Source organism: Chinchilla lanigera, unplaced genomic scaffold, assembly GCF_000276665.1.
Source record: "Chinchilla lanigera isolate Chin_1 unplaced genomic scaffold, ChiLan1.0 scaffold00040, whole genome shotgun sequence".
NCBI lineage: Eukaryota > Metazoa > Chordata > Mammalia > Rodentia > Chinchillidae > Chinchilla > Chinchilla lanigera.
The window spans coordinates 9,633,699-9,659,850 of NW_004955441.1; the positions used below are offsets into that span (position 1 = coordinate 9,633,699).

Genomic DNA, 26,152 nt, shown 5'->3' on the forward strand with positions numbered 1-26,152 from the left:
GAATTCATTAAAAAAAAATAACTGGTTTGTTGAACTAAAATTTGCATATTCTACAATTTACAAACGAAAGTATATAATTCAGTAGATTTAAACTTTTTTGTTTTTGTTTTTGTTTTTATTTTGAGACAGGGTCTGGCTTTGTAGTTCAGACTAGCCTTGAACTCGTTATGTAGTCTAGTCTGGCCTCGAACTCACAGCAGTCCTCCTGCTTCAGCCTCATGAGTGCTGTGATTACAGGTATGCTGCCTAGCAATTCTAACTTATTGACAGTTGTATAGCCGTGAACACAATCAACTTTAGTTCATTTTGTTGTCTCAAATCAAAACACTACCCACAGCTCTCATCTCCCAATTCTTCCCCTCTAAATGTAGAGAACCACCAAGCTACTCTGTATTCTCATAGATTCTCCTGTTCTGGAAATTTTTTTTAAAATTCAAAACAACCAGACTGGGGGTTTAGTTCAGTGGCACAAGCGCCTGCCTGGCAAGTGCAAGGTTCTGAGTTCAATCCCTAGTACAAAAAAAAAAAAAAAAAAAATTCAAAACAACCTATGCTTGTAGCAACAATAAAGATCTTAATATATCCAAAGAAATGGAAATCCTGCAAAGTAGTTCTCACACCATATTGCACTTGAAACTAGAAACCAATAGTAGAAACAATACAATGATTTTTTCACTCTGTTTTCCTGTTGTCTGTCTTTTATTTCATATTTTATATGTTAACTTTTTCATATAAGGGACACCATGTGATGTTCAAGTTATGAGTCTGATTTGTTGCGCTTAACATTATGGTATCAGGCTGCATCCATTTTCCTACAGATGACTCAAATTTATCTTTTTTAGGACACAGTAATACGCTGTTGTGTATAAATACCATATTTTGTTTGTCCACTCATCTGTTGATGGGCATATAGGCTCTAAGATTTAGCTCTTAAAAATTGTCGTGCTATAAACATGAGTATACATACATCATGCGATATGTGTTTAATTCTTTTTGGAAGTGATTCTTTTTTATATCTTGTTTAGGAACATCCTCCTTATTTATAAGATATGTATATGTTTTCTGTTCTAACAGTTTTATAATTTTGCCTTAAGTTCTTTAATCTGTATTTAGATTTTTTTTAATGTGAAAATAGGAATTTTAATATATACCTCGTTTAAACTGATTTATACTTTGAGTGGCTAATTTCTATCCCTCTATCTGCACATGCACTGAGTTTTTCTGTTCCAGTACCCCTTCATGGTTTTGAAATTTTATTTTTCAGTTCTTAAATTGCCCTTTTTAAAAGTAATTTCTTTGTTGTTCACACTTCCATATTTCTTTCTTTCTTCCTTTCTTCCTTCCTTCCTTCCTTTCTTTTGCTGAGACTCCCATTATTCCTTTGTTTCGTGGATCATGATGAAGATCATTGCTTTGAAGTTTTTGGTAATCCCACTCTGTCATTCCATGCTTGTCTGTTTTTTTCCCTTGTGTTATTTTAGATTTTCCTGGTTCTTTCAGTATCAGTTAATTTTGAATTATCTTCTGAACAGTTTGAATGTTATGAGACTTCGGTCATATTAAAATCTTCTGGAGAATGTTGATGATGGTACCGCTTTTCTCAGGCAGTCAGTTCTATTCAGACCGCAATTCCTGACCTGTGTACTCAGGCTCCAATGTCAGTTTAATTTTAAAAGATTTTCCAAGGCTATTCTTGTCAGCCTTGCATGTGTACTATTCATGGGCAAGTCTGGGACCTGGGCGCTGTTCTGCATCCATTCAGTTCCTCAAGCCTTTGCTGCGCTGATTCCAGGTATTTCTGTGTGTCTGCAGCTTAGCGGATAGACCTTTGACTTTATGGCTCCCTTTCTCTAGCTCCCTTCCTCTGTAATCTGCATACTTGGCTCTCCTAGACTCCCTTCCCATGTGCTCTTGCTGAAGCTGGCTCTTTGCTTTATTGCTATGCATATCGATGTGAAGCAGGGAGGGAGAGAGAAAGAACATCCAAGGGAGCCCTTACCCTTCTTGCTCTGAGCACCACTTCTGCCATGTATTCATAATTGGGGCTTGCGTGATTTAGAGAATCAAAAGAGCTTCCCTTCAAGTCTTCTGGCCAGAAAGAAGGGGGTTATCTGGAGCTTTTTGGTATGCAGTTGCGGGATTTCATTAACTCTTGTCTAAGCTGTATGGTATGGAGGTCAGGAACTCACAACTGAATGGATCTTCTTCAGAGTTTGGTTTCCCTTTCCACTCATCTATTCATACTAAGCCTTCAGAGATTTCAAATAATTGTTCTATGCACTCTTCCCAGAATATTTAATCACAATTAGGGAAAGAAATGGGCTGGGGCCAGGTATATTCTCAGTCTTAACCATAATGAGAAAAACCCTACCCTGTAGATTTTAATGTCTCACTTACCCAAAAGCAGTAGGGTGTCTGTACCTATCTGAAATCTATACAGACAAAAAAAAAAAAAAAAAATTCTGGAATACTCATACTTTAAGACTTAAATAATCATAGGGCTTAGCACTGGATGGGTACCAGTAAATGTTGTTTTGGTCCTTTATTTTTTCCGGTTTTAAAATTATGTCCTTTATGACCTAATTCATGTATACATGTTTGTATATATGTGTGCATATATATACATGTATGCATGAACACATAAAATTATGTGTATATATACGTGTTATGTACATACAGTATTTTGAAATAGAAGAGTTTCTCATTTCAGAGACTTTGCTGTTTATATAAACAATTCAGAAAGCTTAGTTAATCCAATATCCCATAATAAAGGAAGTTAAATTAGAAGGAAGCATTGCCCTAGAACAGTGGTGGCAAAACTACAGCACGCGTGCCACACTGGGCTGTTTGTATTATTGAAAGCTCTAAAAAGTTTGCCACCACTGCCCTAGAAAGTCATAAATCCTAATTGCAAAAGTATAGAAAAGATATAAAGGAAAATTTTATTCCAGTATTTAGTTATCCAATTAAAAATATAATAGCCTCCAGGGCATTATTTTGTTAGAGGTCCTTTAACAATGCAGTAATTAATACTCTGAAATAGAAACTGAATCATCAAAAGTGGATACATTTACTGAGCATAGTGGAACACATCTGTAATCACAGCGCTTGGAAGGCTGAGGCAGGAAGATCACCAGGAGTTCAGGGCCAGCCTGACCTACATAGCAGTGTCCTGTCTCAAAACAACAACAAAAAAGTGGTTACATTATAGTTATATGGCTCTAAAAAGCAAAAAAGTAAGCTTTCCGTGTAGTAGGGCACAGTACCCAACATCCACATCTTAAAGAAGGAGCAGTTTAATTTGGTTCCGTTTCAAGGGATTCAAAAGGTCGGCAAGCTCCAAAGTAGAAACATCATGGTGAAGGGCATGGTAGTCTCACGTCTCACGGTGGCCAGGAAGCAGAGGCGGTTAATGGTGCCAGAGATGAAGGGGCAAGGGGCGAGACGCAGACCCCCGAGGCCACGCCTCCCTGGCCCATCCGCAGGTACTCCACTATACCTCCCCCCTCCCCGCCCCCGCATCTCAAAGCCAGTCAGATTACTACAGCCAAGCTTAGTCACCAGTGTTCCATTTTAGAAAGATTTACTTACAGTTCACAAGGTGCTAGAATGTGTAGCCATGTCTCATTATGACACTGGATTGTCAACTCTGAGATACTTAGAATAGAATATAGTATATTTATCTTTGCAAAGGTGACATGTATTAACTATGATTTAGTGTAAAAAAAAACCATAATGAATAGCTGTCATTTTGTATTTTTTCATTTTGTATTTTGAAAACTATAATACTACTGAAATGTGCTTTGTAGTTATATATAAATTTGTATTTACCTATTAGAGTGATATTTACTTATGCCATTAAGTAGACTAGTGGGTAAGAAATTTACAGATCTCCTTTTCGTCCTCTTCTTTCCGTTGAAGAACTCTTTTTTTGTTTGTTTGGGTTTTTTTATTTTAAAGAGAAAAGAACAAAAAAACCCACAAAAACTATAAAAAATGATACAGAATTTCAAAGCAAGATGATAGGAAATCAACAAGGGTTGTTGTATTACTTGTTATCTTTAAAGTAGTTGCTCAGATTACCAGATATAGGTATGCAAGATTGATAAACAATTAAACATTAACTGTTCCTTTCAATAAACCAATAGAAATTAGTAGTACAATTATCTTAGCTATCTTGCGTATATATACATACATTTTTTTCCTTTCCTTCTTTCTGTTCTCCTTTCCCTCATCCCAGTTGTTCTTTCTTATTGAGTAGTTTCTTTCCCTTCCACAATATCTAGTGTACCTTTCAGATTTTATCTACACTTTCAAGTTCTTACACTAAGGAGACAATCCGGTGTGTACACATAAGGGTCTGATTTATCTTACTGTTTTTTGTTTTGTTTTCTTCTGGTTTAAGAACTCTTGAGAATTCATCCCTAGTTGTTTTAAGCCTCAAGACTAGATACTATTTTGAGAAGAAAAAGAAATAGTAATCAGGAATTACTGTGGTATTAAAAAGAAAAGGAACTAACACACTCGTTTTAAGAAAAAGGCCCCAGAAAATAGATACATTCTATTTATGGAGATAGATACATTCTATTTATTGTTAATGGGAATGTCATATATTATACTAATATATATTATATTATATATATTATATTATATATAATATTATATTATATATAATATATTATATATACTCTAATATATTATATTATACATAATATATATTATATTAATAGATACATTCTATTTATTGTTAATGGGAATGTCATATATTAGGACTGGGAAGAACCATTTTCAAAATGGAAAGTGCGGGAGCCACTGAACAGAATCATCAAAGGAAGAAACTCTGACCTCAGTGTGTTATATGATCTGCTTAATTCGCCTAATGTCTCGGTCTTATGTAACACAGTACTGCCATTTGTGGAAGTTGAGAATTTAATGATGTTAGTTTTTCATAAATTGAGAACAATTTAGAAAGGCATATCCATTTAGTTACTAACTTAATTAAGACCTATAGGTTATAAGTGAAGGCTTTCAAGAAGTGAATTTCATTATTTTATTAATTAGCTGGCAGAAATATTAGAGTGGCTCTCAGAATTGCAAGTCCACAGCTTCAGAGGTTAGACCAGCAACTCAAAGTTCTCCAGAGTCTCTTCACTACTGAAAACAAGGGCCTTGGGCTACATCCTTGTGGTTGTTGAGCTAATAAGGAAAGTGGCCATCTCATTCACTGATTGTGCCAGGTGGTACAAGGGAGGGAGAAGCATGATGAGTTAACAACCCTAATATGGGACCTCAAAAAATATGGAATTCCACAAAAGAGGGAAGAGCTTGTTGTTCTTATTAGAAGGATGAGAATAGAAAAGCATTTTAAGCAAAAATAATAGTGTAACATAGCTACAAAGAGTATTTATTAGGTGGAATTTAGCTAATTACTATAGAAATAAAAGTAATGCTGCTTATGAAATATAAAAATTCCAAGACAAGAGATTGGATTATTCTTACCAGTCCTTTTCTTAAGCATTTCATAGTTTGACCATTCTGCTGTCATATGCTGCTCCGTGCCCCAAAGCTCCCGTAGTGTATCTTTTGTACTTAGTATCCATCTTAGGCACCTTCCTCATGATAGTCCTACTTGCAGATGAAGAAATCAGGCTCAAGGAGCTGAAATAAGTTGTATTTAAGGTGATGTAACTAACATGGAACCAAAACTTGAAGTCTGAATTAAAAATAAAACCCCACTTTTAATACCAGCACTTCTCAGTGATTGTCATTGAAATACCACTAAAGGTAGAAGAGGGTATGTATGGATGCCTGGGAGATCTGTTGGCATATGTTCAATGTCAACATTATTTACTGCTCCATAGTGTAATAACGGTAGGTCTGTTTTTAAATTCTGAGGTTGTGTTGTTTTGTTAATTCAAACTTAAAATTAAATTGTGTAGAAGATCTATGGGGTACTATTCATTATGGGAAAATTGACACTGTTCCATATTGTCTGGATGACCGACCCACTGTAAATTATCTCAGTCTAGTCCAAACAGCCCTTATATTAGAATCTCCAGCATTTCCTTAGTACAGGCGAAGGATATTTCTTATAGTTATTTCCACTGAATTTTTCTGCTTATAGTGGATAACCAATAGCAGTGATCTTTCTGTACGTTTAGATTCTTAGTAACTCAACAAATAATGTACTCTACACTTACATAGCTTTGGAAGTAGCTATGTAATTTATAATTACTGTGTTATAGTTAAACATACCTAAGGCGTGTACTGTATTGGGTCTGTGCTTTGTAGAACCAGTAGCTTTTTTTAAAAGAGAGAATGGTGTGTTGAAAAGAAGCAGCAGCAAGTCTTTTTGCTTGTTATATAGCAGTATTGCCATTTGTGGGGGTTGGGAGAGTTTTATAATAAGGACATACATCAAGAAGCCAGGCATATTGGCACACAGTTCTAATCCCAGCATTCCATAGGCTGAGGCAGGAGGATTGCAATGAGTTTGAGGCCAGCCTGGGCTACACACAAGACCCTGTCTCAAAAAAAGGAGACAGAAGTCAAAAGTGCTTTTTAGCCAGGCATGGTGGTGCCTGCCTGTAATCCCAGCAGTCAGGAGGCTGAGGCAGGAAGATTACCACAATTTTGAGACCATGGTGGACTACATAGTGAGTTCAAGATCAGCTTAGACTATATAGCAAGACCGTTTTAGAAAACTAATTTTTAAAAAAGTGTTTTCTAATCAATGCTGATGAAAGAACGTGATGTTTCTCTGATACAGAAAGCAAAATAGAAGAGATTGCCTTCTTTGTTTTCATAGAAAAGTATGATCATTATTTGGTAATTAAGAAGGATAGCGTGAATAGTTTGTTCTTTTGCAAGTTTCCAGGTATATCTACAATATCATATGTTTAGGCACCATTTGGATGAGGGCATCCATTCAACTGATGGTGTAAAAATAGGGGAAAATAGATGAGGAAAAAATTTTTTTCATTATTTTAAAGCGTTTGACAAACTTAAAAACATTATTTTAAATTAGTTATAGTAGCTATGAAAATCTTTATAGATGTTAATTGGTGTAAACATGAAGTTGTTTTAGTTTTTGTAATCTTCTAAAAGGCTTATCAGGTATAATTTTTCTTATCAAAAAAAGTTTCTCAAGTAGCTTATTTTTGAAATACTCCTTATTTTTTAGATGATAGCATTTCTGCTGCAAGTACTTCTGATGTTCAAGATCGCCTATCAGCTCTTGAGTTACGAGTTCAACAGCAAGAAGATGAAATCACTGTGCTGAAGGCAGCTTTGGCAGATGTTTTGAGGCGTCTTGCAATCTCTGAAGATCATGTGGCCTCAGTGAAAAAATCAGTCCCAAGTAAAGGTAATTAAGTGGGTTATAAAATAGCAAGTCTTGCTTTTTACAACATTTTCTTGGAAAAGTAAAATTGAAAATATAAAATTGTTTTTTTCTTTTGGGTTACTTGTAATTATAATTTATTTCTTTATTCTCAAGAAATGCTTTAAGTCTATTCTTTATTATTGTAAATTGGGAAATTTTGTGTAATACCACACATAGCACTTACAGGCTCTTACATATACTATTTGAATGAAGTTAGAACCTCCTAATTAGATAACGTATTTGCCAAGGTAATAGATTTTCTGAATCTTTTTGCTTCTCCCATTCTGTCCTAAACATAACAAGTAGATACTCATATATTTAAAATCAATTCTATTTTTGCAGACATATGCTTAAAATTATTATAGTTTAAGAAGTTCTGTTCTAAACCTGCTGTAGTCATTAGTTAAACAGAAGCCTGGAAAAGTTAACTTAAACTCTGTGATGTATTGCCAACCCCAGTACAAAGGGAATTATAACTTCCAGATAACAGGGAATTTTCAAGGTGGAAAGAAACAGTCCTTAAGCCCCTGTTCTGAGTTTGAAGCAGACAGGACCTTTTTCTTCCTTCAACCACCACGAAAGAATTTAAAATTCTTCCAAATTAATCAAGCATTTGAACATATCATTTCATACCTTTTACTGAATTCTTGGTAGACTAGATAAAGACTGGCACGATTATCTTTATCTCGACAATGGGAAAAAATGAAGGTGTGCATTTGCTTTATTTCTTTGGTGCAATACCTAAATATAAATTATTAGCCTCTTGAAGAGTTTACATACCTCCCAGATTCTAACTAGGTAAAAGACAGTATAGTTAACCAGGATATGGGAAGCAAATCAGAAAGAAAGATTGTGAGTTTAGGTTTTGAGTGTTCTGTTTGGGGTACACATGGCATTTGAGTAGGCACGTGCCGATAGCTGAACGTAGGTTTAGTGCTCGTGTAAGGTTTGCTTGGCAAAAAGAATCTGGGACTGTTGAGGTTATGGGTGAGAGTTAAGCAATGGAAGGAGGCTGTAAAAGGAAAAGAAAGTCTAGCATAGTTCGGTCTGGGAGCTGCAGCACTGCAGCATAGCAAAGTAATTCATGTAGTCAGCTGCTGCAGAGAGAAGGGAGATAAACCAGAGACTGAGAAAGTGACCCTTTGATATCTATAAGAATATTAGAAACCTCTTCGGAAGCTATTTTAGCAGGGTAATGGGATTGAAAATCAAATTCTAGTGTTTTGAGAAAATTTGTGGAATTTTTCAGGGGTAAATGTAGCCACTAAACTTGAGTGGGGAAGATAGGTACTGTCTAGAAGAATATGATAAGTTGAAGGCCAGTTTTAATTAATAATTTTTGTTTTTATTTTTTATTTATTTTGTTCTGGGAATCAAACTCTGGGTCTGTGGAACTGTTCTGCCACCAAGCCACAACCCTAACCTCTTGTAATTTTTATTTTTTAAGATGTGACAGATTTGTTGAGGACAGACAGACACCAGAGAGGAAATGATGTTAGGGATGGGTAGTAATTGGCGAAGCAAAGTTCTTGAGAGCGTTAGTGGGAAACTGTTAATCTTAAAAATAAGACTACTGTTTGAGGTAACATGGAGTGGTAAAACTCACAGAGGTCCAAATATTTAGTTATCAGGGCTGGAAGTTTCAGTCTTCCTCTGAGGAGACAGTGATAACTCTTTAAGAGATTAAGGCACATTTTGAGTGGTGGAAAAAAGAGATGAAATATTTGGACTGTTTAGAGTGGAGAAGGGAAGACCCTAAATATATGGGAGAGCTGCGTGACCCTGAGAATGTGGAGATGAGATGCTGGGGGAAGAGTGGGGACGCTTTCTTCTGCCTTGCGCTGGCTTTTTACCTCTCATCTTCAAGCATTCTGGGCCTAGGTGTTAGTAGTGGAGAAGCAGGGAGAGGGCAGAATTAATCTTTTCCATTAACGGCAGGAAAATAAATGAATCAATAACAAGGGATAAGGCACCCAGGAGTTTGGCAAAGACTTTTGGTAGGAAATATTTTGGATAATGTTTTATTGTGGTTTTTACTTTTTTTTTTTTTTTAATCAGCTTTGAAGACTGAGCTACAAAAAAATTGATTTCCATAAGAGGTTTTTAGAGTTGTTAGAGTAGAATGAGAAACCAGGTCAGTTAACATGTATGGGCAGAACTTTGTGAAGGAGGAGGAACAAGTTTCTGTGATTTATAATATATGTATGTTATAATATGTAATGCATACAAATTCTACCCCAGAAAATGTACACACACTTCAGGAAAAGAAAAAATTGTGCAAGTATGTTAATACTAAATTTATTGAGACATCATAAGATTAATGCAAATTACCTTTGGCCTCCACAGTTACAAGAAGCACTCAAAAGTGGTAGCCATGAGCATCCAGACATTTATTAGTGTGGTGAACTGCTGCTTACGTAACCTTGGTCATTCAGACTGCTGCACATGCATTTTTAATTTCTTCTCTAAGGGCTGGCAGTGTAGAGGGTTTTCTGCAATCTGAACATCCTTTAGGATCCCCCAGATGAGAGTAACACCATCTATTGAAAACACATCCTCAGCTTCTGAGTCTATGTGTGAAGTCCTGTAGTAGAAAGTGATAAAGTATTTGCTTGCTAGCTAAAATATTTTTAAATGTGTGTTTTGACACATAGTAATCATATATATTTGTATGTATGACTTCAGTACATTTATGCACTGTGTAATGGTCTAGCCATAATAACTATCGTATCTGTCGCCTCAGACATTTATCATTTCTTTGTATTGGGAATATTTAAAACCCTCTCTCATAGCCATTTTGAAATAACGAATTGTTGTCAGTCATAGTTATCCTCCTGTGCTGTAGAGCATCAGAATCACTCCTGTCCAGCGCAACCCTGCACCTGTCAGCCGTCCTCGCCCTCACCCCTCCTACCTTTCACCCTCCCCCGGCTTTGGTAACCACATCCCTTTTCTCTAACTTTTTAGCTTCTGCATGTACATGACAGCATTCGGTGTCTTCCTGCCTTGTTTACTCCACTCAGTAGCCTCCAGTTCCATCCATGTTGCAGCAAATTAAAGAATTTCATTTGCAATTGAATAATATTCCACTGTGTATTTATATACCACATTTTCTTTATCCATTTATGCACCAACAGTCCCCTAGATTGAGTCCGTATCTTAGCAGTTGGGAATAGTGCTGCAATAAACATTCCAGTGTAGCTGTTTCCCAGCATACTGATTTCATTTATTATGGACATATACCTGCTAGTGGGACTGCTGGGTCATATGGCAGATTGTTTGAAGAACTTCATACTGTTTTCCCCAGTAGCTGTACCAGTTAACATTCCCACTGTGTTGAAGAATTTCGCTTTCTGTGTCCTCACCGGCATTTGTTAGTGTTTGTCTTTTTGATAACAGACACTCTAACTGGGTGAGCTGATATCTCATTTTGGTTTTGATTTGCATTCCCCTGATTATTAGTCACGTTGAGCATTTTTCAACATTTTTAAATGATTATTTTAAAGTAGTTTTGTTAATCCTTTAAAATATTTTAATTTTTTCTTATTCTAAAACAATAGTATATTATAATCTTGTGTTACTTGATAAAAATTTAAATAACTTCCCCCCAAAGTTTTGTAAATAAAACTTCAAGATTTTAGTGAAGAAAATCTTAAAAGTATTTAAGGGAAATTCAAAGGCTGCTGTTTTTAAAAAAATTCCATAGGTAAACCACATGTTACATAACAACATGTCAGTTAGTTAGCACCTACCTCTCGGCGTCATGAGATACTGTTAAATAGCTATAGTTCTGTTCCCCAGCAACAAGTTGTCTGTTCTGATCCTTTCCTGGTATTCTCACTTGTAGTTCCTTTGTCTCTCAAATAAGACTGTGATCCGCTTTGTTAGTGGCTTTTCAGTGGGAATTACTGCACCCCTTCCTGGAGCAGCAGAGCCACCTGTAGCTGCTGCACTGTTGGCATTTGTGTGTACCCTAAATTAAACCGTCAGTTGTCAGTTTTGAAGTTTAACATGACAGATATATTAATGGTATAAAAAATTTGGAATAAACAGTTTAAGCAAAGTATTTTCGAATAAATAGTTTTTCATTAACTTCTTAAAAGGCAGTTGTTTTATAGGGATTTATATTTCTTCCTTCAGTTATAAAAAGTTTTCTTATATGTGGACAATTTTGTCTCATGAATTTTTTAGTCCCTGTGAAATTAGAATTAAGGACAGTCAGTTCACCAGATCTGTGGTTTCCACGTGCATTCAGCCAGCTGAGGATCAGAAATATGGGTGGGGGGGACTAACTGTGCTGAGCACATACAGATTCTTTCCTGGTCATTATTCCCTAAATGATATAGTTTAACATGACATTTATATTGTATTAGGTATTTCAGGTAATGTAGAAATGATTGAAAGTATACAGGAGGGCGTACATAGGTTATAGGCAAATATAGGGCGTACATAGGTTATAGGCACCATTTGTATAAGAAGCTTGAGCATTTATAGATTTTGGTGGGAGTGCTTATGGAACCATTCTCCCACAGATGTGGAAAACTAACTGTATTCACTTTCATATAAATTATTGATAAGACATTGATCAACATCATCTGTTTACATTTTCTAGATGATTTTTTCAGTAGAGTTCAGACTAAACAAACCCCGATGGGTAGATAGGGAGAACCCTTTTATGAAGCTGTAGTTAGAAAGTTGTATCAACTTTACTGTTGCTGCAGACAGCTGTTACACAGTTTTGCTGAGTGGTGGGGATATGGGGGATGTGATTTGGCTTCATGTGTGTATATTAATTGTGTGTGTGCACGCTAATGGGTAAATGAAATTTTTACTGTCACTTAAATGCCAGAATCAGAAACACACATAACTGATCATCAATACATTTATTTCTCTTCTTTTTATGTTCTCCATGTGCCCGCAGTATTAAAAGCTAAGCCTTATATTTTTTCTTCATTATATTGTGCCAGATACTTAACCAAGATAACAGGTTTTACCAGTAGTTTTTAAAGTGGCCATTTAAATTTCTCATATACTTTCTCTGTTGGGGAATTCTTTCCTTTTCACACATTTGTTCATAATTTATGCACCAGTTGCAGTTGAATCCTTGCCAAGAAGGGGTGGGGGTTACCTGTACTTTGGAACAGAAAGGAAAGCCTCGGGAATTCTTTGGCAGTTTCAACTGCTAAGAAGACAAATTAGGCCACAGCTGGTGCCTGGGAAACCCATTAAGACCTCTTGGGGGTGACCAAGTGAATGTAATTTGAGAGTACAGCCCAGTGGCATTATGTGAAGACAAGCTATTAGTACACAGTTCTGTAGAAGTAAAAGAGTGCTTTATCTGAGAGTAGCAGTTAGTTATTAAAACCAGAAAAGTGTTGGTAACCAAAGATAGGAAACATTATAATTGTCACTTGAGAAATGGAAGCGTCCAAAAGCAAAATTGAAATGTAGGGAAAAGAAACATTATGTAGAATCTGGAACACTATAGATGCACAGGTCTGTATCCTTTGGCTCCTGTCCCAAATAACATTAGAAAAAAGGCTAGGATGGTCGTAAGTTTGCTGTAAAGGTTGTTAATAAGTGCAAGGTATGATTGAAAAATACATTAAATGTTTACATTATTTCAAAATTATTACAGTAAAAGACATTGCCATCAGTCTCCCCATCCTTCCGCACATTTGTCCCATCTTTCTTGCCATTTTCTGAAGGAATTCTGGAAGTCTGCTTGCACATGTTCAGTTGCCACTATGCTGGCTGCCTCGGTGCACTGAACTGACTGAAAATGCTCAGCTTTCCTAGTCGTTTTGACTTTGGGGAAGAGCCCGAAAAATGGTGCCAGGACCAATGAATAAGAGGGATGAGGACACACAATAGTATTTTTACTTAACAGAAATGGCTATAAACAGCTGATCAATAAGGAGTGGCCAGAAAATACGGTGCATACTTAAATAAAATTTATTACAGTAAAGGACACATTGCCAATAATCTTCTCAAAATACCTTGCTTTCAACACACTTAATTATTCCTGGCAATGTGTCTTTTACTGTAAGAGTTTTTTTAAAATTTAAACATTCAACGTATTTTTCTGTCACCCGTGGCAAATTACATTTATCAGAATGGAAGGTGTGACTCTCCTTGGTGGACCCATTAAGCTAAAATGACTGATAACTGTGGTTTGGGGAGATGAGGGAGTCACTCCTTATTGTGACAGCACCTCAGAGATTTCTAAATTGTCTTTTGTAGATAGAAGAACATCGGTGGTTACTGGCTCAGGCCAAGCAGCAGTTACCATTTACAGGGCGCTATTGCTCCCTGAGGGTCATATGCCTTCCTTGTCATTTTTGCCCAGAATTGAAAAGATTAAGAGTACATCTCCTGGTGAGTCAAGAAGAAAAAGAAGTGTACAGAGATGATTCCAAATGGAGAAGATAAAATTTCACAGAAAACTCTTATCATTCATTTTTCTCAAAAATGAAATAATTGACAGATTTAGAAAAGTAGCAAGGAGTTTGAAAATTAAATAAATTAATGACAGGTATACAGTTGGAGCCACAGAGCATGTAATAGGAAATCTGAGATAAATAAACAACTCTGAGTATCAGAGTTCTTCATTATGAACCATCTTTACCTTTACTTAAAATTTTGACTGTCATTTGAAACCTTAGAAATTATTTGAAATAGTCTGTTTTTTGTCTTTTCTTGGAATTATTTTAAAATTTTATTGTACATCTTTTTTGACATTTGTATTTGTTGCTTCTGTTAGATCATAAGTGATTTGAAAGTAAGGATAATTTCTTACTACTATAGTTTTTTCTTGGGATGGCTCGATAAATACTTGTTAAATTGGATGCAGGAAGAAGAAAATTACAGAAACAGGAAATCATGGAAGAAAATTACTGTTTAAAGGTTAGGCATGGTGGCACCCACCTGTAATCCCAGCACTTGGGAGGCTGAGGCAGGAGAATCACTGCAAGTTTGAGGCCACCCTGTGCTACAAAATGAGGTCAAGGCCAGCCTGAACTGCATAGTGAAACCCTGTCTCAAAAAGACGAGAGACAGGAGAGGAAAGGGGAGGAGAGAGGGAAAGGGGGAGAGGAAGAGAAAGGGAGTAGAAGAGGGGAAACGGGGAAGGAAGGAAATTACTGTCCTAGAAGGAGGCATTGGGAAAAATGCAAGAATAAGAGTATATTATATATGGGAGTAGCAAGTAGGATTTCATGTTTTAAGCTTTGTAATATGCAAGTCTATAGTATTCTGAAATTCATTAGTACAGTAATATGAATGCTTCTGTTCAATTCACAAACAAAAGTATTTGACAACATTTTGCTTCCTTTGGCAAACATCGCATCGGATGACAAACATAATCATGGCCACCTTCCCCATATAAGCACAAATGCAGCTGTCTTTCCCCGGATCATAAAACAAATTAAGTTCATAAATCGAGGTGCAGCTGTATTTAGGAACAAGCAGACTAACACGTCGAAATGATCATCTGCTTGAATCTACAATCAAGGAATAGAAACCATAAAGATTAGTATTCTTATGATAAAATACAGTATAAATGTTTTCATTAGCCTCCAACTCTGATACTATGATACTTTCCACTGTGTTTAAAACTAAATTAGTACCTTGTGGTTTACAGACTTTTAGCCTAAAGGTCTCTTACTTAAGTCTGATTGTTGCTCAGAAATAGAACTCGGTCCCTGGTAGTGACTGTTGCTTCCAAGTCGTAGTCTGTTCTTTGAGAGACTTATGGCTCTGACTATAATGCCCAGTCCCTGGGGAGGTGTTTATGTTCCATCTGTCCACTTGAATACCCCACCCCCACCCCAACCCCACACACTTACATGCATATGCAAGCACCTAATGATAACATTCCAGTTATAAATTTGTGTAACTGCAATAATCATTTTTGTTTCTTCCTGGTGAAGTTTCTAATATTCTAAGTTTCAAAGAATGTACTTTGAAGACTTCTCAGTCCGAAAACCTTCACCACACTTCTGTTTAATTTTCTGCCTCTGCTTTACCTAATCCATTTCTTCTGCCCTGGAAGATCACTCACGCTTTCATTCAAGTACTAAATATTCTTAGTAGTAACAGTTACCTCAGATTAAACTGTGGGATTGAAAGTGACTGTGAAAATGTTCTTTCAGTCTTTTTTTTTTGTCTTTTTGAGAAGGGTCTCACTATGCATTTCAGGCAGGCCTTGAGCTCACTTGGTAGCCCAGGTGGTCTTGAACTTAAACAGTCCTCCTGCCTCAGGCTCCCAAGTGCTGGGATCACAGGCGTGCGACCACCACGCACAGCCTCAAAATATCACTCTTTTGTAGGCAGGTTTATTCCTTTTATCTGCCATTGTTCTTACAGTCAAATTTTTGTTTCATTGCCTACTACGGTGTAACCTTGAGCATGTTAACTAACCTTGCAGGATTTTGGTTTCTTCATCAGTAAAATTTAGGATGATAATAGTAAAGCCCTTTTAGGAGTGTGATGAAAGGTGGAAGGAGAAAACAATTATAAAATGAACAAGTATAAATACTTAGGATAATACCTAATACATAGTAAGTGCTTGATAATTAATACTACTCTGTAGCACTTACAGATGAACAGCTGTCTTTTTCCTTCATCTTTCAGTATACTGCTCACTGCTTTAGATGCTGGACATAAAGGAATAAGAGTTTTGTTCCCAAAGCGCCTAGGTCAAGTAGGAAGAAAAGCAAGTCAGTTGTCATTTAATTAGTGGTATTAGTAAAGGTCCATTTAGGGTGTCACAGGAGCACATACATAAATGCTTAACTCAAACTGGAATTGCAGTTTCTTTCCTGAAGGAGATGTCATCACTTGTTTAGCTTCCTGGTCTTAAGAGCCATATGTTGGTACCGATTCCCAAATTATCTGTATTCTAACCCATCTTTAGAATTATCTATTTTCTAGATTGTTTTACTTGTATGTCCTTCAGAATTCATAAATGTAGCATGTCCCAAAACTGAATTCATGATCTTGGAAAGTGCTACATATTTCTTAAAACTATTTCTTCCTTTGTTTTCAGAATACCTAGCTGTTGTTTCAGGTCCTCATCATCTTAGACCACTGTCCTAAAATCTGTTTGCATAACCACTAAAATGTTTTCTTTAAAACAAGAATAAGAGCTCTTTGCAGTTTAAAATCCCATTGTATTTGCTATCACCTAAGTCCTGCTACTTTCCCTGTCAAAACCCTGTTCTCTTGTTCTGCATTCTGGCCACATCAATGAGCTCTTTGTCTCACGTATGTAAACACACCCCCTTTGCTGTTACATGCTGTTACATTCTTTTCCTTTGTACATACTAGAGTATGGTCCCAGTATATCTTAGCGGCTACCTTTCAACTGTTTCTTATCCTTTAAGACTTTGTCCTGTAATTATTCTGGAAAGCCTCTGTGTCCCTAATTATCCTTACAGAATTATGTGTCCTTTCTTTGTACTTGGTTTTCCATTGCCATCAGTCTGTTACTATATTGACTGTGTTTTCACTGTCACTGTGTGTATCCCCCCAAGATTGTGAATCCTTGGTGTCAGTGGCTGCCTTGTACACACACTTTTGTAAATGCAAGTTGAGGATTACAACTAATGTCCTGAGTATATACTTAATGAGTGGGGGGGTAACAAATATACAGTATATTAGTTTAAGCAAAAAGAGGTGATTAGCATATGCTGGCGCAAAGGACTGTCCAAGTGTGAAAGTACAGAACAAGAAGTAGTACTTGACTTAGAGGTTTAGAATAAACAAGCAGGGGCCAGGGATATAGTTCAATGGCACAAGTGCCTGCCTGGCAAGTGCAAGGTTCTGAGTTTAATTCCCAGCACCCACCCCCCGGCAAAAAAAGTGTTACATAGAATAAACAAGCAAAGAAAGTGAGGTTGGAGTATCAGCTAATCAGCCTGGACTGACAGGGCCCATAACAAAAGATTTTTATGCCGTGCTCAGAATTCTTGGCTTTATCCTGAGGGAAGTGGAGAGCCATTAAAGAACTTCAAGTTGAGGAGTGACAGGCAGATTTAAGATGCCTATATTTTTTGCATGTTAACGTCTGGTGATTTATCTTATAATTGATAGTGTCATAGTTCTCATAAACACTTGGTCCTTTCTAGTGTACTTCAAATAATGGTGTGTTACAGTTGATCTCATTTTAATCTTGAAGGCAGATAGCATGTTTTACAATAATAATTCTGGCACAGTGTAGAAGATGCCTTAGAACAAGGCATTTTATAACTATTCCATGTTATAAAAGGAATAGTTATAAACTGAACGTAATCCAGAAGAGAAATTTGAGACAGTTGTGGGGAAGAATTCAGTTAGTCATTCTGATACTAAGTGCTTTCTATGTGGTAGCTCCAGTGCTAACCAAGGGAAGGGTACAGATAGTAATCACAAATAAGCCTGGTATCCAGGTAGAATTGCAGGTGATTGTAAAGCAGATTGTAAAGGAAATAAAAGAGGTAGTGAGAATAACCTAAGCCTTCTTTGAGCCAAACCTTTAATGAGAATGAATAGTGGAGAACATTCCTAGTAGAAGAGCAAGTGCAAAAGCTTGGGTGTAAGAAGGAATAGCAAGGAGAAGAGTCTTACTTGAGAGTTACTATTGTCGTGTAACAAAATAAAGTCACTCACCTTGACTCCTGCTGTGTACCATATAAGTCAAAACGGACTGCCGATCTCAACCTAAGGTGGAAAACTATAAAACTTCGGAAGAAAATTTAAGAGAAATCTTAGTGACCTTGAGTTGGGTAGTTGAGGGAGTGGGTAGGTAGTGCAGTACTAGGGTTTGAACCCAGGGCCTTGGCATGTGCTAGACAAGTGTTCTCCCACTGAGCTTCATCTCCCACCTCTCCGCCAGTTTCTTTTTTCTAAGACAGGGTCTCACAATATAGTTCAGGCTGGCCTTGAACTCACAGTGGTCCTCGTCCCTCAGCTTCCTGAGTGCTGGGATTACAGGCGTGCTCCACCACACCCAGCTGGATTTCTTAAATAGCACATAAACTAGCACAAAGATTAAATTAAAAAATACATATCAAAACAATATTTGTATTTCAGTCTTTTGTGTGGTTTTAAACTTTCTCCAGATTTTAATTTCATTCTTTCACATGAGACTATGAGTTTAACATAGACTAAAGATTTGTCGTCAACATACTTGAAATTTTCAATCGTATTTTTTCTTCCTTTATTTTTGCAGTACAAAGGATCACACCCAGGCCTTGCATATGCCAGGCAGCCACTCTTCTGTGGAACTGCATATACGTCTAGACCCCTGCACACACTGTTTTTGACATTTCTCTTTGCACTCCATCAACACTCTCACGTTTCTTTTTTAAAAATTTGTTTCTAATTTTTCAATCATTTTACATAATAATGATCATTCAAATAATTGCACAACCATTTCTATTCGTTATAAAAATTGTTATTCTATAGAATAAACTATATAAGCTTCAGAATTGGCTCAATAGTTGAAAATTTTTTGTTGACTAATAAAAAGGAAGCCATTATATATGCATATGCCTTGAACTGTACTATCTTTTTAGAATAATAATCTGGGATGTGACTAGAGAGCTTGCTAAGACCAGTGAAAACTGTCAGGTATGTGTTCCCATTTAATCGTATGTCAGAGAATGATAATTGCACAAGATACCTTGAAAGCATTTTTTTTTTTTTTGCACGTGCACTTCAGTGGCATTAAATACATTGACAGTGTTACACAACTATCACTATAGTCCATCTCTAGGATGGAAACTCTGTACCCACTAATAATGCAAAATAGGCACAACAGCACAGGTGTATGATCCCAACTGCATAGGAGGCTGAGGAAGGAGGATTACAAGTTTTAGGTTAGCCTGGGCCGCTTAGCAAGACGCTGTCTCAGAAAACAAAGAGAAGTTAAATAATAAAAAATTCCCTTTCTTTCCTTTCCCACCCCAGCAACCACTGTTTTATTTTCGATTTTTATTACTTTGGCTACTCATTTAAATGGAAGCATGCAATATTTGTTCTTTCGAGACTATTTATTTTACTTGGCATATGTCATTCAGGTTCATCCATATTGTATAAAGCTGAATAATATCCCATTGTAAGTACATAAAATACTTGGTTATACATTCGTCCATCAGTGGATATTTGGGTTATTCATAACTTTTAGCCATTGTGAATAATGCTATTATGAACATTGGTATATAAATATCTGTTTAAGACTCTGATTTCAAATCCTCTAGAAATATATCTAGAAGCATAACTGCTAGATCGCGTGCCAGTTCTCTATTTAAATTTTTGAGAAGACATTTTAATGTTTTCTATAGCAGCTGTACCATTTTACATTCTCCCTAGTAGAGTACAGAGTTCCAGTTTCTCCACATCTTTGCCAATTCCCCGCCTGTTCTTGTTTATAATAGCTGTTGTAATAGGTGTGGTTGATTTTGTTTTTTGTGGAGTTTTTAAAGATGAATTTTGGGGGCATCCTGCTCACCAATTCTACATACTAACGGATTTAATTTTTAAAATCCTGATCTTGGGAATACTTTGAAGTTTGAGAAAAAAACTTTTTCCTTAACTATCTTTAGGACAACCAAGTCTTCGAGAAGCTATTTCTATGTCCTGTATAACCAATGGAAGTGGTGCCAACAGAAAACCAACTCACACCAGTTCGGTCTCAATTGCAAGAAAAGAAACTCTCTCATCTGCTGCTAAAAGGTACCCACTTGTAAGGGGGAAAAATGCTAACTTTGCTAAATAGTATGAGCTCGGTAAATCAGTTTGCTTTTGAAAAAAATATGAAATAGAGTTGTATGAGAGTCAGATGAACATGTCCTTTAAATTTTTTGTGAATGAGATCTGTAGCCTGTGTAGTTCACACTTCTGGAGTTTTAGTATGGAAGCTTTTGGTTTTTAGCAAGGAAAGAATAACTTCATTTTCTGGTTTCTTTTTTTTTTTTTTAATTGTTTCTCTTTAGCAAGAATTTATTGATAACTATCATTATACTTAATGAAATTATCTATAAATTTTCCTTACCAAGTGATAGGTTTGATACAGCGTTTTTAAAGGGAAAATAGAATCTTTGGTACAGATCCACATTACTGGGAGGCTGAGTGGTAAAACTTCTTCAGCCATGAGACTATATAAAGTTAAGGCCCGGCTCAGGAGATTATACAGTGTTCATGTGTTGTGTGTCTGTGTCTGCATGTCCGAGGATGGTGGACAGGAAGCTGTGGAATTGCTGCGGTATAAAAGTTTCAGTGGAGTACAGAGTTGATTCTATAGATAGTATTCTGTTCATGAGTTAATTGATGAGGATTAGTTCCCAAGAAAACTGCTTGTAGGACTCGCCCTTTTTTGAAATTCCTAGTAAATTATCTGAAGACTCTAAGATAACAACTTTATAATCTTAAAGTTTTCTTCAAACAGTGCATGAGAAAAATCCTTAAGAGAATAATGTGTAACAATGTACTGAAAATGCTTGTGTCAATAAACTAATGCCAGTGACTGAATTTTTGATAGGGTGATATTACGTATTTAACCTAACAGGTGACTACCAGAGTGTTGAAGAAATAAGTTGTTCAGTCCTTTTAAAAATTTCTTCTAAAATTTAATCTTCTAGAACGTCACGGAATGTAGACTTTCCCCTGTAAAGAATTCTAAGAGTTAATACTTGTGGTCCACTTTCAGGAAAAGGGAACAAGTTATAAGTTAAAAGAATTTGAAGTAGAAAATTTGAATAAATTTCCACGATGTATCCAGTAACAGCTCAGATTCAGCCCGTTTTCTTACGTGGCTGTTGTGCTGTTGCTGTGTGGTGATCAGTACTGTGCACGGTAGTGAGCCAGTAAATCTCAGACTAGCTGAGCTTGTGTGTGATGCAGGGACTCCGTAACATTTTCCTTTGAAGTACCCTGGGGGCAAAGTTCTTCGAAGTTGGCCTGTGCCCACCAGAAACTAGTGATCCCTGCATTCAGGATAGTTTAAAGAATGACAAGAGAGAAGTAGCTTCCACATCTGTGTCGGTTTTGTTTTTAGTTTTGAAGTTCCTCTAATATTTCTGAAGTAAATTTTCTTAGCGTATACTGAAAAAAATTTAACATGAAGTTGATAATCAGTGGCCAGTGTGAAGTCAGAAGGTATTAGAACTAAATCAGCTGAAGAAATGTCACTGCCAAAACGATGTTATGACATTTTTAACTAGTATATGGTAGTTAAATTATATATACTATATATTTGTTTAAGATATTTTTGGAACATACCCTCTCATTGATTATGCACCTTACAGTAAAATTGCAAAATGTACTTTAAGAACTGTACACAGTTGGTAGTTTTCTGGCTTTTCAACACTGAAATGGAAGTCTTAATTCCATCTAACTTGTAATATTGTACTCTCTTTTCAGGTACAATTAGGAATGCAAGGTAGTTCATTATAAGAGTCAAAGTCTAGACCTGGGCATGTGGCACACGCTTGTAATCCCAGCACTCAGGAGGCTGAGACAGCAGGATTTCCATGAATTTGAGCCCAGCCTAAGCAACATACCAAAACTCTATCTCAAAAAAAAGTCAAAGTGTGAAGCTACAAATACCTTAAATATAATTAAAGTCAAGCCTCCTACCCCCTTTCTAAATAGGAATCTCTAATCGAATTCCGTGTTGACTCGTATAAAATATGCTCATAAATAAATTTTCATGATTTTTGTTTCACTTTTAAAATCTGGCACAATAACACAGTAATTAGAAAATATCTCTTTTTCTATGATTTTAAAAAAATTTTCACTTCAGTTTAACAGTTGTTTAAATACTTGTCATGTTTAGTATACCTAGAACATTCAATTTAGTTTTCCTACAACTTCAGAACTTATGGTTCTTGTTCTGATATATATTTTGTCAATTTTCTTTATATTTACTCTTTTTTTTTTTTTTTTTTGGTACCAGGGATCAAACTCAGGACTTTGCACTTGGCAGGCAGGTGCTTGTGCCACTGAGCTATATCCCTGGTCCTATATTAATCTTCTTTTGGCTTTTGAGACAGGGTTTCACTACGCAATCCAGGCTGGCCTTGAACTTACTTTGTAGACCAGGCTGGCATCGAATTTGCAGCAATTCTGCCTCAACCTCCCAAGTGCTGGGATCACAGGCCTGTGCCACCACACCCAGCACTTTGTATTTACATAACTTACGTAATTAAAATAACTGGCATAAACAGGTTTTAAGAAAACATAAAACTCTTGGGTAAAATTAAACCTCAACTGATAAGACTGAGGATGTAGCGTAGTGGTAGAGTGTTTGGCTAGCATGTGGAAGGCCCTAAGTTAGATCCCCAGTGGCATAAAAGTGAGGAAAAAACTGTGGGAGCAGAAATACACAGAGGAATTAGGGAATCATCTGTCAGACACTGAGCATTAGTGTATTTCGGGCGTCCGTCAGCTTCCACAGGTAATGGGTGGTGTCACTAGTCCTCTGACTTGAGTAACTGGAGGTCAGATAAGCGAGCTTCTCTAAAATTTGCTAAGATGGAAAAATTCATTAGAGGTAATTTCAGTCTTCACTGAAGATTTTAATAGCTTCCAGAATTTTCAAAGACATATTTTTCCTTATTGGATAAAAGCAGTAAAAACCATACTAGCTGTATGATTTAAGGGTTTGAATTATATAATAATCACTTTTTATCATTTGATTTTTTTTTCATTTGTTTAAATATGTGTTGTTCCATGTTATACTTTATTTTACAGTGGTACAGAAAAAAAGAAAGAAAAACCACAAGGACAGAGAGAAAAAAAAGAGGAATCTCATTCTAATGATCACAGTCCACAAACTCGAGCATCACCTTCTCCCCAGCCCTCTTCACAACCTCTCCAAATACACAGACAAACTCCAGAAAGCAAGAACTCTGCTCCCACTAAAAGGTTTTAACTGTCCCCAGTACAGAGCTAGGGAAAGGTTGTAAAGATACCTAAATTCTGTGACTTGGGAAAATGTTGGCCATCCATGGATTCCAAGAGAAAAGCCTGATGGCTTTTTTTTTCCTACGTTGTTGCTGTAATTTGTATTTTAACACATTGTGGAGCCGGGCATGGTGGCACACGCCTGTAATCCCAGCACTAGGGAGGCTGAGGCAGGAGGATTGTTACAAGTTCAAGACCAGCCTGGGCTACAAACTGAGTTCAAGGCTAGCCTGAACTGCATAGCAAGACCCTGTCTCAAAAAGACCAAAAAAAAAAAAACAAAACAAAACAAAACACATACACATTGTAGAATAAAAATTTATGGTCAAAATTTCTTAGTTAAAACTGACAAAGAAAATCAGACATGGCACACCCCTGTAATCCTGGCACATGGGGAGGCTGAGGCAGGAGGATCACTGTGAGTTCAAGGCTAACCTGAACTGCATAGTGAAATCCTGTCTCAAAAAGACAAAAAAAGAAAAAGAAACTAAGTTATAAACAGTCTGGTGAAAGGCACAAATAGCCTACTTTAAAATGAAAACAATATTTTCATAAAAGTACAGAATACTTTTTAATTTATACATGGTTCTGTGTAAACTTACAGCCATGGATAGAAAATGGCCATACGTAGTTATCCTCACCACATTTTGGCATCATTACAACCTTCAACTTGCAAGGGCCCTTCTCAACAAATAGCTCTTTGTTGTGGCTGCATCTCAGTTTCAGTTTTGGGTCTTGGGCGGATAAGTTCTTGCTTGATTAGAGAAATGAATCCATTTCACCTGGTCTTTTCTATGCTAAGGCTTGCTTGAGGGCTTCTGTGTCCATAATAATATTTTTAAGTTATAAGAGGGGGAGAAGGGAACACATTCTAACAGTGTGTGTGAGCCTAAATGGAGGATCTAAACCTGCATGCTGGGAGTTCACTGCTACAGCTACCTTGTAATAAAATATTGAGACCAACTTAATTAAATTTGCTTGTTTGTAGAAATATTATTCAAGTTTTATTGTGAGATATATATGTTATCATTATAGTTCTGCTTAGAAATCTTAGGAAACTATTAAACCATTCCCGAACAGCTATGATTTTAAATGACAGCCGTTCCTAAAAGATTATAATGCACTTTTATTTGACCAGTTTAATATTTTGTGTCAAGTCTGTAATGGAAATTTGGAAAACCAGAATACTCTTCACTTGATTGATGCATGTTTACCATTTACAAAATGCTTTGTCTGTGTATCAGACAGATTTTATGCTAAGTGGTTTTTAATTCTTCTGCCTGGTCTCTTGTGGAATTTTTCTTGAATGTAAATTATTGTTATGCAGCTTCAGAGTGTGTGTGATTAAAGGTGGCTTTTTTATAATCAATCTCTTTAAGGTTCTGATTTGACTTGGCATCTTCTTCATTCCAGAATCTTTTTTTTCAGCTTCTTGCGGTCTCCTGGAAATATGCTTACCTTTCTAAACTGCTCTTTTTATGTACTATTGCAAGAAGTATTAAAGAACGGATGAGTTTTAGGATAGTTAACAATGCAACCAAAAAGTCATTTATAAATAAAAAACTTTGTATTACAAATATAGCGAATCAGCATTGGTAATACTACATATTTTTGTGTGTCAGGTCTTATTTTAGACCATGGATAGTTGTCTGTAAAGATACAAACGAGTTTCATTTTTAGTCTCACCATTTAGGAATTGTCATTTGTACCCCATAAATTTAATTACATTAGGACATAATTACATAAGAAATGAAAGTTGCAGCCTTGGAAGTCAATGATTATGAAAAAGTTCTGATTTTTGTTAACTATTAGTTATGAGAGTAGCCTCGAGTGGTGGCTTATTCCGGTAATCCCAGCACTCTAGGAAGCTGCAGGCAGGTGCAACCTAGCTGGACAATTTAGTAAGACCCTGTCTTAAAATAAAAAGGGGCAGCAAATGCATCTCAGTGCAGAGGCCCTGGATTCAGTCCCCAGTACTAGCAAAAGAGAAATATTCTGAGATGTAAGCAAGTAGGTTTTTTTCCTGATAACAGCAAAAATTGGTATAGATTCCTTTTAATCAGATAGTATTTGTTCTAGTGCCTCTTCAGAGTAATACTGAAAATTATAAAACACACTTGGGGGCAACCCATTTGGGACCCCTCCTGTCTCTCAGGAACTATTTCTGTTCCCCATTCCTTTTCTTCAATAAATTGTCCTACTCGTAAAAAAAAAAAATGCAGAGTTGGTCATTGCCTTGTTTAACTCCTTTACTCATCCAGGCAAAACCTTTCAACTAATCCTTTCCTTTCTTTTCTGGATTAGCTTTAAGAAAGTGTTAATTGCTGCTTTTGTGTTCTATTTAAACAGTCACTTACATGTCACTGGTACTACTCAGAATTTTTCTCTAAGAAATGAATATGTTTTTCCTAGCATAAAAAGACCACCAACAGCTGAAAAGTTACATAATTCATGGGAAAATCCAGATGATAGTCGTAATAAATTATTGAAAACACCTTCAACGTCAAAATTAATATCAAAAGTTTCAAAAAATACAGACAAGTAAGTAATACTTTATTATATATGAAAATTAATAGTTCTGTTATATTTATATGTACAATTTATGTCTGCTTTGAATTTTAAAATCTATAGTTTATGTAATTTTTTTCTTCTAAAGTCTTCTCAGAAAAATTGTGTCTTCCTGTTAATGCTTCCCAACTCAAATTATAAATGTCCGTACCATAAATCTCAATAATACTGTAAGATTTGGGTACTTCTCTTATGTTCTTTTTATGCTTTCACTTGTTCAAGTGATCCTGTAGGCCGTTCATTATTTTCCAA

General features: G+C 36.2%; 1 protein-coding gene across 3 annotated transcripts in view; it reads left to right on the plus strand.

Moving 5' to 3' along the window:
- The first annotated feature begins 207 nt into the window (after positions 1 to 207).
- The window catches only part of Eml4 (echinoderm microtubule associated protein like 4), an 81,961-nt gene continuing 56,016 nt past the window's right edge, over positions 208 to 26,152 (plus strand). For 2 of the 3 annotated variants that reach the window (XR_001235328.1, XM_013517609.1), the window contains exons 1-5: positions 208 to 237; positions 7,184 to 7,366; positions 19,972 to 20,101; positions 23,120 to 23,293; positions 25,745 to 25,873. Coding sequence is in view for 2 of the 3 variants with exons in the window: in XM_013517609.1 (XP_013373063.1) it covers positions 219 to 237; positions 7,184 to 7,366; positions 19,972 to 20,101; positions 23,120 to 23,293; positions 25,745 to 25,873 (635 nt within the window). In the remaining variant the exon portion in view is untranslated. The remainder of the gene's footprint in view (positions 238 to 7,183; positions 7,367 to 19,971; positions 20,102 to 23,119; positions 23,294 to 25,744; positions 25,874 to 26,152) is intronic. The other variant, XM_013517610.1, reaches the window with a different exon arrangement.